The sequence below is a fragment of the Xenopus tropicalis genome, chromosome 8 (genome assembly GCF_000004195.4).
Source record: "Xenopus tropicalis strain Nigerian chromosome 8, UCB_Xtro_10.0, whole genome shotgun sequence".
NCBI lineage: Eukaryota > Metazoa > Chordata > Amphibia > Anura > Pipidae > Xenopus > Xenopus tropicalis.
Window position 1 is genome coordinate 92,776,353 of NC_030684.2, and position 16,305 is coordinate 92,792,657.

Genomic DNA, 16,305 nt, shown 5'->3' on the forward strand with positions numbered 1-16,305 from the left:
ATTTAGCAGCTATCCAGTTTAGAGTTTCAGCAGCTATCTGGTATCTAGGGTCCAGGGAGTAGTTTGAATGAGAGACTGGAATATGAATAGGAGAGGACCTAAATAGAAACATAAGTAATAAAAAGTAACAATAACAATAAAACTGTAGCCCCACTGAACAATAGTTTTCTAGCTGCCAGGGTCAGTGATCCCCATTTGAAAGATGCATGGAATTAGATGAAAACAGCAAACAATTAAAAAATTATAACACATAAATAATGGAGACCAATTGAAAAGTTTCTTAGAATTTGCCATTCTATAACATACTAAAAGTTAACTTAAAGGTGAACCACTACTTTAATGAAATAGTATAATGGCTGTTCAGTGGTAGGCACGGAGTCCAGATCTATCCTAAAAGGGATTTACATTGGCCCTGATCCAATGGGACCTGGGGTTTTCCAGATAAGGGATCTGTCTGCAATTTGGCTCACCATAACTTATATCTGCTAAAAAATTATGCTGAATAAACTAAATAAGATTTTTTTTTGCTACCAGTATGGATTCATGCAGCTTGGTTAGGCTCAAGCACAAGATACCACATTATTATTACTACAGAAAAAAAGAATGCATTTTTAAAAAATAAAATTATTTGATTATAATAGACTCTATGGGTGATGACCATCCTATAATTCTGAGCTTTCTGGATAAGAATTTTTCAGATAACCCACCGTATGAAAAATCTTGGACAGCAGGTTCAGTATCTGATCAGACTGAAAACAGTCGGGGATATTTATTTGAGCAATGAGCATAAAGCTTCAGGTTGCTAATTCCTGTATCGTGCTCATGCCCTTTGTAAAGATCGTAGTACAGTGATAGATTCAGCTGACTAATCTTATTTAACAGATCTACGCACAGCAGCAATGTAAGATTTGTCAGATAAAGCACTGCAGTTTCTTCCCAATGCTAATCATTGCTTTCTCTGCCATCGCATTTGGGTGGTGTAACACTGGCTCCAAGAACGGACTTGTTGACAGGTGCTTTTGAGAGACTGTGAGCACTAGGTCACTTGAAATCACTTCTTGGCAGGTATTGTAGGTTATTCATTGGCTTCAAATCTTCCCCCTGAGTGAATCAAAAGTGTGTACTGATCAGAGGTTAAAGCCATTCTATTTATAAGAGTTACTATTTGTTAACAAAATATTAACCAGTTTAAAGACAGTAAAAGTGGCCATACACATTACAATTAGGATCTTTAGCATGACCACAACGGTCTTTCCCATAAGAACCTGAATATGCAGATAAAAACAAAGGAATTCTTTACCCCATCTGACAATTCAGCATTAACGTTATGATGTTCGGGCACCTTCAAAGGTGTCTGATCAAAAATTTCAGTCGAACAATACAACTGATATCCAAGGCTTTTACCGATATTGCCTACCTCATTTCCCACCATACATGCACCGATTATCATACAAAATGTTCGTACCATAACATTGGTGTGTGTATGGCCACCTTTAGTGGATAGTGAGAGAACTTTGTGCATTAGCAGTGCACAATTGCCCTACCTCTTGTTTTTATAATAGTTCAGAAGTATCCAGGATGCTGTTACTTTGCACTGAAGTAAACAGGATGCTAGAAGTATCACCTTGCCTAGAGCAGTGTTTCTTACACAAATCTCACACAAATCTTTGGAGCAATAATATAGGAAACTGAATGGGGGTCATTTATAAACCCTGGGCAATTTATCCATGGGCAGTAAGTATAGCACACAACCAGAGATTGGCTTTTTTCAACCATCTGCAGGTTGAACAATGAAATCACCCATTTGGTGCAAATGTGCCTTTACTGGGGCTACTAGTCGTGTACTAGTAGTGTTTTTAGAGGACACAGTGGTGTTCAAACTGAGGAACATTTTTAATATATCTTTCTAAAACTGGTCCAGGAATATTTTGATACGCTCTTGGCAGTCGCTGCATCTCTTAAAGGTGGCCATACACGCACCGATATTATCGTACGAAACCTCGTTTCGTACGATAATCGGTGCGTGTATGGCATGTCAGCGAGCCGACCGATATCGCAGGAAGCTGCTGATATCGGTCGACTCGCCGATCGGCCAGGTTAGAAAATTTTGATCGGGCGCCATAGAAGGCGCCTGACCAAAATTCTCCCTTCAGAGCTGAATCGGCAGAAGGAGGTAGAAATCCTATTGTTTCTACCTCCTTACCTGCCGATTCAGCCCTGAATGGTGTGTGGCGGATCTGACGATGTTTCGTGCGACCGACGGTCGTACGAAACATCGTGAGATCGCCACGTGTATGGCCAGCTTTAGTTCTTGCTATGAACTGTTTGCAAATATATGTACCTATGAGAAGAAAAGCACCCACCAGTGTATTATTATACACTGATAAACACAGGTCACCAGAGGTCCCTTGCTCTTTATTCACTGCTAAAGTATAGTTTGGGACATATATCAAAGGGTAAAAGTCATAGTCCACTCTTACATATTTCACTAAACATTCCATACAGAGTAAGAGTGACCAGTGGAATTTCCCTCTGACACCTGTGGCAAGCTTTGTTTCACCTTTCCAGAAATATGTCCCATGATAATAGTCTGAGCAGTAATGTAGATGTAGTGAATATGATTTTAAATTGTTTAGATTGTGGTACGGTGCCTGCTGTAAGTGACAAAAAAACAGAGACCATATTTATGTTTTTTGTGAGTTAGCAGGCACAGCCTCTTAAATTTTTCTCCCAGACTATTCTGGGACTGGCATATCCTTTCTCCCAGACTAGGCATGGCACAGGTGAGCAAAATGTAGCCGTAAAAGAAAAAAATATTGTATAAGAACCTGGCTTTTCAACCTAGCTTTATTTTCAAATGATTTGAGAGAATTATGTTAAAAATCCACCATCTTGGATTTCTCCAAATTCAAGTTTTTGAGATTTATGAATTAAAAAAAAAATCTTTAAATTTAGAAAAAACAAGCAGACAAAACCTGTTTAGCTTTCATAAAAGTCAATGGGAGGTGTATTTCTAACATCCAATTAATTTTACTTTGAAATTCTTTTCAAACAATTTTACACTGTCATTGAATATGGAAAAAAACAGTGCAATTTTTTCTTTTTACGACCAGGTATTTTTACCACATCTAAATGTGTTTTACTTTTTTTTACGATTAGAATGTTCTCATAAATATCGAAAACAAAATGATTTCAATCACAATTGATAATTTGGCCTTCCCCTGTCTAGCTGCCTGAGCTGCTCTTACCACTGTCAGGGGTAACTACAATGGTCAAGCAAATGTAGTACGAATAAAATCATAATTGTATGAAAAAGGTGGACTTCTTAATATATACTAATTTTTAGCCAGTTCGAGGAATACGGTTTACAGGAGGGTAGGGTCATTTTCCCTCTCTACATTGCACTGGAAAGGTACCATCTAGAAAATGCAGTGCAGTTTTGGTCTCAAATTTTTCAAAAGGATATCAATTAAGAGCAAGTCCAAAGAAAAGGTACTGTTGATAATTGGTATTCAGATGGGGTATTTTTGCTTTCCTCTGGATCAACTAGCACAGGAGTGGGCAAACAGATACCTATTATTAGAAGTAATTAGTATTTGATTGGTGTTCCTTTAAAGGAGTGGTTGGGTCTCCTTTATATTTAGCATGAAACACAATAATCTATATTTCTGTGATGCAGTTATTACCTATTCTTACAGTGAAGCTATAAAAGCACATGGAGTACACACGCGAGGAAACACAATTCAGCTTTACTGGGCAGAAAAATAAAGAAAACAAAACCAGAAAGTGAGAGAGGAAATTAGAACCCCATTGTACAAAGGCAGACAGTATCAACTCACCAATGTTGGAGCATCTTATGTCATTTCTGGAGCCTGATGGTCTACAATTTGCATCAGTCCCACAGCCTCTCTTTGTTCAGAAGCATTAAATTACACCTCAACTTCACACTCTGAAAATGAGCCAGGAACCCAGGGAAAAGCGTATTACTTTATGCTCTCCCAGAGTTACAGCAGTGAAAGCAGCCATGTAGTTCAGACTCAGTAATAAGCTCCATTGCTAACCTTTAAATAATCCTAATAATTGTTGTTACAGTGTCACAAACAAGTATAATTTTTAACAAAAGAGAGTTAATTATGATTTGCAAAATTAAACCAAGCTATTGGTTGGTTAGTTGGCTATATATAGACACCTTGTAACTAGAAACTCTCTACTCGGTGTAACGGTTCTGCACATGTACATCCACGTGTATGTTTTGTATAAGTGTGATGGTTTGTTCTGAGTGTATAATATGAACACATCCATTATTAATTTTAGAAATCACAGCTGGGCTATGTGTTAAAAATAGCAATTCATAATTAAAAGGGAAATACCCTGTTTATGTAAGCAAGATTTGGCTTTTGTTTATCTTGAAACATGCTACTATTAACAGTGATCCTTTGCGTTCCAGTTTGATTCTAGGGCCGCTTTTATTATTTTTCTCTTGTATAAAATACTCATGCCTTATAATTTCTTATCCCTTGGTGCCCTGCTGCCTGACAGATTTCTTTCAGGGCTGGCATTCTTCAGTGAGGCGGCAATGGTTACTGCTAGTCTGTGGAAATTTCCTTATACAGGTATAGGACCCATTATCCAGAATGCTCGGGACCAAGGGTAATCCGGATAAGGGGTCTTTCCGTAATTTAGATCTCCATCCCTTAAGTCTACTAAAAGATCAATAAAACATGAATTAAACCCAATAGGATTGTTTTGCATCCAATAAGGATTATTTATATCTTAGTTGGGATCAATTACAAGGTACTGTTGTAGTATTACAGAGAAAAATAAAATCAGTTTTAAAATTCTGAATTATTTGATTAAAATGGAGTCTATGGGAGACAGGCTTTCCGTAATTTGGAGCTTTCTGGATAATGGGTTTCCGGATAAGGGATCCCATACCTGTATATGGCTTTTTGCATGTGTAAATTTGCTGAAGTCCTAAAATGTGAACAGGGTGGGAATGTTAGTGCACAACTTCTGCTGCATATATACTGTATATATGCTTTAATATTGGTGAAGGTTGTTTTTAACTGTTTATGTTATAATGCATTGTGATTTACCTACCTCCACTGTATGCTACTTATTGTTCACTACCTTGTTCACTAACATTTAAATTACAAAAAGAGAAATGAGCATTGGCACAAATAATTAGTTGTATGTACTTCTCTTCACAGTTATTTAAAAAGTTCCATCTTATTCCCAACATATTTTATAAAACTTGATTATTAACACACGTGCTATTGAATTCAGTGGCACGTGTTTTCAGCACACAGTTTGTATTTTGTGCCCCCCAGTTACTTATCAATCTAGGCCACAACCAGTTACCAATCTAGGCCACAACCACCACCTAATAACCATATTTACCCATGTACGCCGGCCAATTTTTGAAAATATATACTGCTAGAAAATGAATGTCTCCAAAGGTTGTTTGAATTGTACTGCAAGCCAGAATGCAAGCCATATATATGGAAAGTTTCAGATATGGGTGCTTCCAGTCACTATACACCTTTAATTTGAAGCTTGAATAACTTTGTATATTAGTTTGCCTTTCTTACAAGCTTGCTGAATGTCAAGTCATTGTTGTGGCTGATATTGTCTGCATCAGTATGTGTATTTAAGCAGGTTTATAAGAGGCTGGAATATATTAGAGTTTTCGCTTTTAAAACAGGTTGGAATTTTACCTGTGAATGTTTACACACATAATGAAATCATTGTTTCTAAGACACAAATAATATAATTACACGCCTTAAGAATATGTGAGTTCTGCATGGCTGGACACAAGGCATGTAAGATCTAGAGTTTGATACTACTGCCTCATAAAGGAAATTACCTGGACTCACAACATTTGTAAAGGTTTACAAATGTACTCAAGGGGTTGTACTATGTACTCAAGGGGTTAACATATCTTGTAAATTAATGACGCCTTATATTTTCCATGCTGTGGACCAATTAAACACTATTCAACATGTTCTAATAATTATAAAAGTGATGTCAAATGAGGGGGCTCTTTGGAGACCTTGGGCGTGCTAGGGCCCATAAATATGTCTTGTAGGACCACTTCTGTCTCACAGGCCTGCAGTTGGATAACCTTGTTGTAAATAATTGCCTTTATTATAGCAGTAATTATGGTCCTTGATTTTCTGAATTCCCATGTTTCTTTCTAACATTCTGTTCAGTGCATCATATATTTTTCATCTGAAGCTTTACTTCCTCATGTTTGCCTCATATTTTCCTTTGCTGAAATTTATTTTTACAGTCTTTAATTTTCAAATTGCACTATTATTCTTTCATGTTTCTTTATTATAATAATACCCAGAGTCTTGATATTTGGTTTCATTGTTTCATTATATTGTAGAGAGTACCAGCCCCCCTCTGCTCCATACTTATACATTCCTATAAGGCCTCTCCACCCAGTAAGAAACATAAATTATCCCCTGATATCATGTTTCCATGTGCCTCTCTATTGGGTGTACTTCATCTACTTACTGAATCTTTTGTCTTTTGGTAGGTTCTTCCTATGGAACAAATTGTCTTCTTTGAAAAAAAAGCTGCTTTTACCAGTTCTACTTCTCATGCTCCAGCTAAGAAGATTTTTTTAAAGGCCTGTCACCAGTAAATTTTTTGAGGACAATTTAGAAGGGCTGGAAACTATGGAAAAGTATGAAAAGATAGGCAAAATAGGTGAAGGCTCATATGGTGTGGTCTTTAAATGCAGAAACAGGGACACTGGACAGATAGTGGCAATCAAGAAGTTCCTTGAGTCAGAAGATGATCCTGTGATCAAGAAGATTGCTTTGCGTGAAATTCGCATGCTAAAGGTACTTTTGTTTGTTGAATTAATAGAAAATTCTTGGTAGGCTAAAGGCATACGCGGCGCTGCGATTTGCCGACGTCGAGGAAGTTTCCTCTCAAGGCAACTTCTGCGATGTCGGCAAATCACGGCGCCGCATATGCCATCCCACCAGCGATTTACAGTCTAGCCGGTGGGATGGCATTTCGGGGAGATAAGTCGCCTGCGACAAGGTACCCTAAAAGGGTAACTCTATGGCAGCGGTATGTTTCATAATTGGGCTACTAGTAGCAGCTCCTTTTTCAGGGCTACTAAACTCCAGAAAATACCCTGCCATAGACAATACTAAGAATTGCCTCTGCTAAAACACATGTAGAGACAAATATCAGTAAATGATCAACATTGTCTTTCTGTAGCCATGACAAGTAGTTGCTACTAGTTGCTCCATGTGTCTTCACCCTAAGGGACACACCACTTGCTTTGTGCAGTAATCATTCTTCTGCTAACCCTAATCTATCAGAGTTTACATTCCACAACTTGCAGATATGATGAGAGGCAGGCAAAAGTTTGTGAAATATGCGTGAATGCTTAAAATGTTTCATGTCAGAGATAAGCCCTGCCTGGCACAACTCTTACAGAAATATATCTACTATACTTTATTATATATATATATTGTATTGTATTTGTATTTATTTTTTATTTATATACATATCCAGAAACTCTCATTGGTCCTCAATATATCTACTGTATTTGTTTGTCTGCATGTCAGTTGTTATAGACACAGCTGCTGAATATGTTGGCAATTTATAAATGTTATAAAAATATATACTGATACTAATGTAATCTAATCAACTTTTTTCTTTGAGTTGCAAGCAGGAACTACATAGTACAGCAAACTAAATACTGCTGCCAATCAGTTCTTGGAGAACTGCAGGTCTTTGGGCTTGTGATTAGATTCCCAAAGTTTCAGACTAACATTTGCTTAGGTGCAGTGGGTTAAGCTGGGGTCCATCGTTTCCCTTATTACCTTAATATTTAGGATTGAATTTTTTTTAACAAAATCCAACAGCTACATTCAGTGACATTGCATTTCATTTTCTCACCCAACTTATTCATTCTGAGATCTCAGGGCCATGTATAGGGCAGCACTCCATATCAAGGCACAGACTCTTGAGTAAATTAGGCATAACGTCGTAAGATAGGCACAAATTACAAAACCAGTATTTTGGCTCCAATATAAAAATATGTTTTGAGTTCAAGTTTCTTCTCATGAAAGTGTCATGGAAAGATGCTCTAAGGTGGTGGTGTGCTAATCAGGTGAGAAGTATTATTTTCCATGAGAGATGCTGATACATAGATTAATTGCTGTAAGCAAGCCTCTGTTCTCTGCAAACCTTCGTTACCTTGAGGGAAGCCATTCATGGTTCTGCACAAGCACAAAACCCCAGCATCATGCTTGGTGAAACCTAATCTGCAAGCCTAAAGGTTAAGAGTGAATATTTCATTAAACATGCTGACACCGCCAACCCAAAACATTACAAGCATGCATCCTGCAGCACACACTTAAATACTAAAAGATTGGTGGAAGTTATTGTACGAGGACATCTGAGGCTTTATTAATTTCATACTTATTTATTTTCATTAGTTTTGTATAGAACGATATTGTGTTGTATTTTAGTTAAAATCTGCTTTGATTTTATGTAAAAATGTATACTTATTGTGTCCATAATTTTTGAAAGCACAGTGCTGCCTATTGAACAGAGAGCTTTAAATCCTGCAGGAATCAGAGTATTGGCAGAGCGCTGCCATTTTTGCCATGAGGCAAGGTGAGAACAAAGAGGCAGCACTTTTCTAAACATTTTGACAAAACTGATGTTTTGTAGCAACTCTGTGCCCCTTACACCAGTGGTGGCAAAAAGCTGTCCCTGGTCACATTCTTGCCAGTGGGAAGGCATTTCGGGGAGATTAGTCACCCGCCGTAACAAAGATTTAAGATATATAGCAGATGTCTAATTTCCCTGTGTGCCACCAGTCTGAGGAGACAAATTCATTTTTTTCCTCAAATGTTAAGAGCCATTCTCCCTGGGGTGAATACCACCAGGTCCTGAACCTTTGTTTACTTTCAAATGCTCTAGTCTCTTCTGAACTTCGTCCTAAGGAGGAAGCATACTTAGCTAGTATTATTGGGGAAGAAGGGTTAGGTTGCTGGGCATAGCAATAGTGCAAGTCTTAAGCTGGCCATACACGTTTCGATCTCACGATGTTTCGTACGACCGTCGGTCGCACGAAACATCGTCAGATCCGCCACACACCATTCAGGGCTGAATCGGCAGGTAAGGAGGTAGAAACAATAGGATTTCTACCTCCTTCTGCCGATTCAGCTCTGAAGGGAGAATTTTGGTCAGGCGCCTTCTATGGCGCCCGATCAAAATTTTCTAACCTGGCCGATCGGCGAGTCGACCGATATCAGCAGCTTCCTGCGATATCGGTCGGCTCGCTGACATGCCATACACGCACCGATTATCGTACGAAACGAGGTTTCGTACGATAATATCGGTGCGTGTATGGCCACCTTTACCCCTATCTACCTAATATGGTAGTAACAGGGCTCCCTGCAGCAGTCTACACAAACAGCCAAAATGTGGGGTCATGTTGTGAATGTGTACCCTGTGCTCCTTTAAAAAAAATCAGCCCAATTTTGTAGGTCTTCATTTTTATATATATATATATATATATATATATATATATATATATATATATATATATATATATATATATATCAGTCCTGATGGTGTCTGCACTCCAAGGCTTTAGTATTCTGTGGGGTGCACAGCCAAAATCTGAGTATTTAGCATGAAATAATCCATGGCAGGCACACCCTTAAAATTTCCATTGTCTACTCCATTTTTTATAAAAAAATATTTGTTCTCTTCCTGTCTACTGAAGTTAAGTTTTGTTTAGTAGTGTTCAGTAAGGCAGAGTGTTGAATGCATATAAACAATTTTTGTAGTGTAGAAAGAGAAAGGGTGAGAAAGACAGAAACCTGATAAGGTCAAAAAAGAAAATGTGCAAAGGTTACAAACAATGGTGATCCTGTGACAAAAGGCATTAGGTCTGTCTCCACTGAAAGGGAAATAATCACAGTACAAAGAACACAGTGCACCCTAACATGTATATACATTCAATTATAAGTGTAACTGAGGGTGAACGTAGAAATTATAGTAAAATTGCCATTGGAGTTTAACATTATTGTCCCAGGAGGATGCTTCCCATAGGAAAAGAGGCATCTATGGGCTGCACAACATTGCAATAATCAGTTAAGTAATAATGCATTTGGTATATAATTTCCTGCATAGCTAGAATATGAAATCCATATAAGGCCTTTTATAGTTCAGGTGACTTTTAGTTTTAAAGAAGAAATATACCCCTGAACATTGGTCTCTATAAAATTATATAACTTAAAAGAGACCATTTTCAAAACCATGTCCAATAAAAATAAAGCCTTTGAAGAAAATATATTTTTTTTCTCATAGTATGTGCCATATGATAATCCTAAACTGGCTCGTAGTGACGCTGTTAGTGGTGTATCATATAGCCTAGGGTACAGGGGAGCCGCAAGGGTTGCAGGGTCTGTTGTATGGTTTCTTTTCCCTATCCACCGCGTGCCAGAGGATAAGAGCCGGGCCTTGTACACAAACCAATACCTGCTTTGATGCATTAGTAAATGATATCTGTGTTCATGCCAATTTGAGATTCAAGATTCTTTTAATAGGTCACACAATAGGATATAAAGTATCTGTTGGTTTAGTTTTTATTAAGAACATTTAGTTCTATTTTTAATAATTATGTAGCGCACTGGCCATTTCCTGTATAATGTTTCACACACAATGCATTTCATAGAGGACCATATGAATGTCCAGTGTGTGCAGAGTTTATATAACTTCATATTGTGCTGATATTCTACAGATTTAACCCATATGTTTGTGTGTTTTATGGAAGTAAAATCCCTATGAGAGAAGACATAGAGACCTTTAAAGGAACAGTAACACTAAAAAATGAAAGTGTATAAAAGTAACTAAAATATAATGTGCTGCTGCCCTGCACTGGTAAAAGTTTTGTGTTTACTTCAGAAAGTCTACTAAAATTTATATAAATAAGCTGCTATGTAGCCATGTAGGCAGCCATTCAAAGGAGAAAAGGCACAGGCACTTAGCAGATAACAGATAAAACACTATTGTATTCTACAGAACTTATCTGTTATCTGCTATGTAACCTGTGCCTTTTCTCCTTTTTTCTAGCTTGAATGGCTGCCCCCATGGCTACACAGCAGCTTATTATATAAATTATAGTAGTGTAACTGTAACAAACACACCAGTTTTACCAGTGCAGGGCAACAGTGCATTATATTTTTATTACTTTAAAGCTCTTTTATTTTTTGGTGTTACTGTTCCTTTAATACAGCTTGCAAACTTGACATTTTGTAATGATAATATCAAATCAATTAAAACTTTAATATTTGTTAATGTCCTGAGCTGTTACCACCCGTGCCATAGGTGTAATGTTTGCATATCCTTTAGTAGTGTGTTTCTTTACTAGCACAGCAACACCTATGTGTGTAATGTTGGTTGCACTTGAGAGTTAAATCATTAAAATGGTAGGTTTAGGTCTCTCTTTCTTCAGTATCATGTTTTCCTTTAAGCGTAAATGCTAAGCTAAAAATAGTGGTCACTTAGGAATGCTTTTATCTCTATTGATTTAACATGTGTAGACCTGCTTGAAGACTGTTTTTTTATTCTTTGCAAATAGTAACAAACTCTGTTTATTGATCATGCGAACACCAGTGACTATCTAGCGCAAGTGTTTGTGTTGTTAAGCTGGTGTTTTGCAAATATAAATCCTTTCCTTTACAGTTCTGCTTTAAAGCTAATATTTATTGAATGCTGGTTTGCAACGGACACAAAATAAGATTTTGCCAGGATGCAGTGAATCCTTTTTACTACTTACAGCAAATAGTTAGGGAAGCTAGACCTCTTAAAGCTTTTGTCTCGTATTTTTGATGGGCCAAGTATTAGTCTGTGCACAGTCTTTGTTTCTATGACAGAACACATAAAAACATCTACACACTTCATACTACAAAAAAGGTAATAGCTCCAACAATTTAAGTTGGAGGTGCTTTTTTTGGTGGGGTAGAATAAATAATATACGGGCAACTTTTTTTGCTATTGTTTAAAATTCTGTAGAAATCACTGGATGTAACTGTAGCAATATAACCACTTGCCTCCAGTCTAGTCTACAGAAGCTGCAGTGTTAACAAACTCTTTGGCAGCTTATTATTAGCAGTTTAGGCAGATGGCATCATTTAGAGCCAAGAACAATGTTAGCTGAGAAACCAATTCCAGTCTTTTGTTAATGTGGTGATTTTAGGCTCAGCAGGTGAGCAACAAAATGCTAGAAACTGTAGCTCTTTCATTTCATTGGTAATCACCTGGACCTACTGGTGCACTCTTGGGACGACTGTCACTTGAAAATGTCACAATTGAGCCAATGTGTGGCCAATCAGTGGCAAATTACTATTCTGCTATGTATTCAATTTATACATTACAGGACTGCAAAGTTTCTGAGCTATTTCTTAAAATATGTTAGTGACTAAAATGTTTTAGCAATTATTTGTATGAAAGCTATAGCCATTTTTAGCTTTCAGTGGCTCTTGCTGTGCAGTTTGAAAACTGCTCCAAAGGAAATGATAAAAACTGTGTATGTGACTTTTTAACTCGCATTGGCCTATTTTAACTGATTTTGGTCTATATATGTCTGTGTGTTACACAGTTTTAGGGCAGACGTGTTTACCGTACTATGAAAGGCACCCCTTTGTCAAAAAAAATCCACACCTTCAGAATGCTTTGAAAGCAACTGAGATTTGAGACAATTGCAGATAGATAAACAAAAATGTATTTATATAAAAAGCGTACATTCTGCAACAACTAGAGTAAAATTGTTGTGATGGCATGATTTACATTTACCGTATGTGTTTATTTTGCAGCAATTAAAGCATCCCAATCTTGTAAATCTTCTTGAAGTATTCAGAAGGAAGAGGAAGTTGCACCTAGTGTTTGAGTACTGCGACCACACAGTCCTCCATGAACTGGACAAGTACCCACGTGGGTAAGTCAGAGGGAACTAAACTTTCACAAGTCTTTTTATGAAGGAGAGTAAAAATTCAAATGGGTATTGTGACATTGTAGGCATTAAGATTTGAAATGAAAGGTCCTATTTGTAAATGATAAGGTAGTTATAATACAGTTGAGCCAACAAGGTTTTATTAATAGTGGCCCAGTATTGATTGTCACAGTATTGATGTCCCTTAATAAGACGCAGCCACATTAAAATGTTACTGAGACTTCCTATGTAATAAAAGTGCCCAAAGTTTTCCCAGGTGCAGCAGCCAATAGCAAACTTGCTTGTGTAGTTATTTTGTGTAATTTTTTAGTTATTTAACTATTTGTTTAGCAAATCTCCAGTTTGGAATTTCACAGCCATTTGGTTTATATGGTGAACCTAGACAACCAGGCAGTGGTCTGGAGGACTAGAGCATGAATAGTAGAGGGCCTGAACAGAGAGAGAAATAGATTAAAAAAAAAATGTGCTGAAAAAGTCACCCTCGGCTTATACTCGAGTCGGGTGCCATGGGTCCCTCTAGGCTAGCACCCTCTGTCTTTTGTGTGCAAATTAGGCCACCTGCAACCAGACCCTCCAGTGCCCTGGCCCACTCCCAGTCGCAATACTTATTCCCCCTTACGTGTCCTCTGGGACTGGGTCTGCTGCCAGTTTGCCAATGCGCAATGAGCGTGGGGTAGTACTCATATTGTTTTTGTTGACCCTCTTCTCCACTTACAGAGCTAGTTTACGGTTTTTCTTTTAAATAAATATTTAAAAACATATACCCCACTGATGTCTCAATTTATGTAATTTACTGGTTTTTATTTTTATTATTGAAACTTAGCAGTAGCTGCTGCATTTCCCACCCTAGGCTTATACTCGAGTTAATAAGTTTTTCCAGTTTTCTTAGGTTAAATTAGGTACCTCGGCTTATATTTGGATCGGCTTATACTCGATATATATGTGTACATGGGTTTAATCAAAGGCAATATTGTAGCAAATTATACTTTACAAATTATACTGAATTGCCGTTCATGGATATTTCTTACTTGGTAGACAAAATATTTTAACTTCATGTAGTAACAGTGGAGAAGTTTTTATGAATGTTATTTGATCTGTCCTTATTTATGTATTCAATTTTAGCATTTTCATTTCCAGATATTATTGTGAGAGATTTGATATGAAATATGACTAATGCAATGATACATATATCTTGCATGTTTCATTTCAAAGGGCCAGTATAACTTTTAATATAGGTTTGCCTAATGGAAATAATAAAAATGAAATATATTTTCCATTTTGCTTTATATCTTTTAAAATTCTGTGAATTGTAATACTGATTTAACTTGCTATTGTAGCCTTGCCTAAGCAGCCATTATCTCTGTGCAGACTGGCCACAAGCTACTCAAACTTTATACCTCCCATAATACCATTATAGAGAAAGCCAATTGGGAGCATGGTATGACAACACTGGACTATGGGCAGACAAATGGGCTGTAAATCAATTTTCATACAGGGACAACTCCTGGAGTTTTATATGCCTGTATAGAGATAAACCTGTACAAAGAGGGACCATAAACCTTTATTAGCTTAGATATACTGTACTAATCACAATCCTTTTAGAAAATGTAAGGGCTCTGGCACATGAGGGAGTTTAGTCGGGCAACTAATCTCCCCGATATGACATCCCACCACGATTTGCGGAAATCGGAGATCGCGCCGCCGCGTATGCCATCCCACCAGCGATTTACATTTTCGCAGGTGGGATGTCATATCGGGGAGATTAGTCGCACACAACAAGGGAGATTTGTCGCGGGCGACTAATGTCCCCGTGTACCAGAGCCCTAAAATGCATTGTTTTAAAGTGTTTTCAACAGGAGTCTAGTCTGTTCCCAGTACCCATGGTCAGATGGTGGGTCTCAACTATTATTATTATTATTTATTATTAACAAATTTATAAAACTCCAGCATATTCTGCTGTGCTGTGCAATAAATGGGTTTATATATTGTACATACAGATTTACGTACAAAGCAACTAATAACTGATATAAGAGGTGAAGAACTTGCAATCTATATGACATTTGCATTTACATTGTTCACTGATATTGTAGCTTCCGAAATTACAAGTTGCAGTACCTCCTGCTTTTAAAAAATAAATAAATAAAGTAGCTGTTATGGCTATAGGTACTGGAAGTTGCACATGAAACCTTGAAGACACAGCCATGGCATCCCAGGTCTAGAGCTACTTCTGTAAACAATGTACCTAACCTGTCAGCTGAGACCCAAAAATGGTGGGTCTCCACAACCTTTTTGACATGAGCTTATTAAGTGCAGAAACACTGTCCGAACTACAATAAATATAATAAAATAAGTGCAAAATGTGTTGATTTTTTATACACAAACATATCTGATTCGACAGACTGAAAGGAAGCTATGATAGTCTTTCTCTGTGCCTGCTGGGACCACACCCAGCTTACAGAAGTCACAGCTGCTAATGACACAAAAGATGCTAAATTGGCAAATAAAGTAAATAAATATAACGAGGATATGGAGCATGGGTTAGGAGTACATCTGCTATAATTCCACACATCCGTTCAGTTTCCATTAAGGCATTCAAAGGTGGGATGCTAGTGCTCTTTTGAATGTTTCTGCCATTTCTGTTTTTCTTACTGCACAGTGCAAACAGCACTTAGGACTGATTTATTGGCCACAGTGCTTCTGAGCAACTAGATGCCATGGAAATGTTTGATAGATGCTCTGGGCAGCTTGTGTATTAGGATGAATGATTTGTATGGTAGGAAATGATTGTGGCTACCAGTAAACATTAAGCTGTCTGTGTGTTGACATACAGTATCAGTGCAGTAACTGGACATGTTTGACAGGGTTTGAGGAGTGTCCCTTGCTCAGCACCTCCTGCTGGTGCCACATAAAAATAATTGTTTTTGCTCTTTACTAGATGGCCATTTGCTCTAATTGTGTTTGCAGGTTAATCCATTCTGCCTTTCTAATTATACAAATCACTGACCAAGGCTCCCTCTTTAGCGGTGAATTCCTCACACAATACCAAGGAAACCATATCATAAACAACCCTGTCCCCGATCTGCCCCTTTCTTTGTCCAAAAGTCTGTGGACTTTTTCCAAGGATATAAAAGCCCAACGTTTGGATTCTGGAGGCATGAGGCAAGGGTGGTATGTACAAGGAAGAACCTTTTCTTATAAAGTTCCAAACAAATCGTCCAATATGATGCAGAATTATCAGGTAGAACTACAAGGCCTATGAACAAGTATGTTTTATCTTTTGAAGTAAACCTTTGTTGGAGGTT

The 16,305-nt window shown here is 37.5% G+C and overlaps 1 protein-coding gene across 1 annotated transcript in view; it reads left to right on the forward strand.

Annotated features, from left to right (window-relative positions):
- The window catches only part of cdkl1 (cyclin dependent kinase like 1), a 39,401-nt gene that overhangs the window by 1,440 nt on the left and 21,656 nt on the right, over positions 1–16,305 (forward strand). The window contains exons 2-3 of the mRNA XM_012969555.3: positions 6,545–6,854; positions 12,867–12,988. Coding sequence (XP_012825009.1) covers positions 6,687–6,854; positions 12,867–12,988 — 290 coding nt within the window. The 5' untranslated portion in view covers positions 6,545–6,686. The remainder of the gene's footprint in view (positions 1–6,544; positions 6,855–12,866; positions 12,989–16,305) is intronic.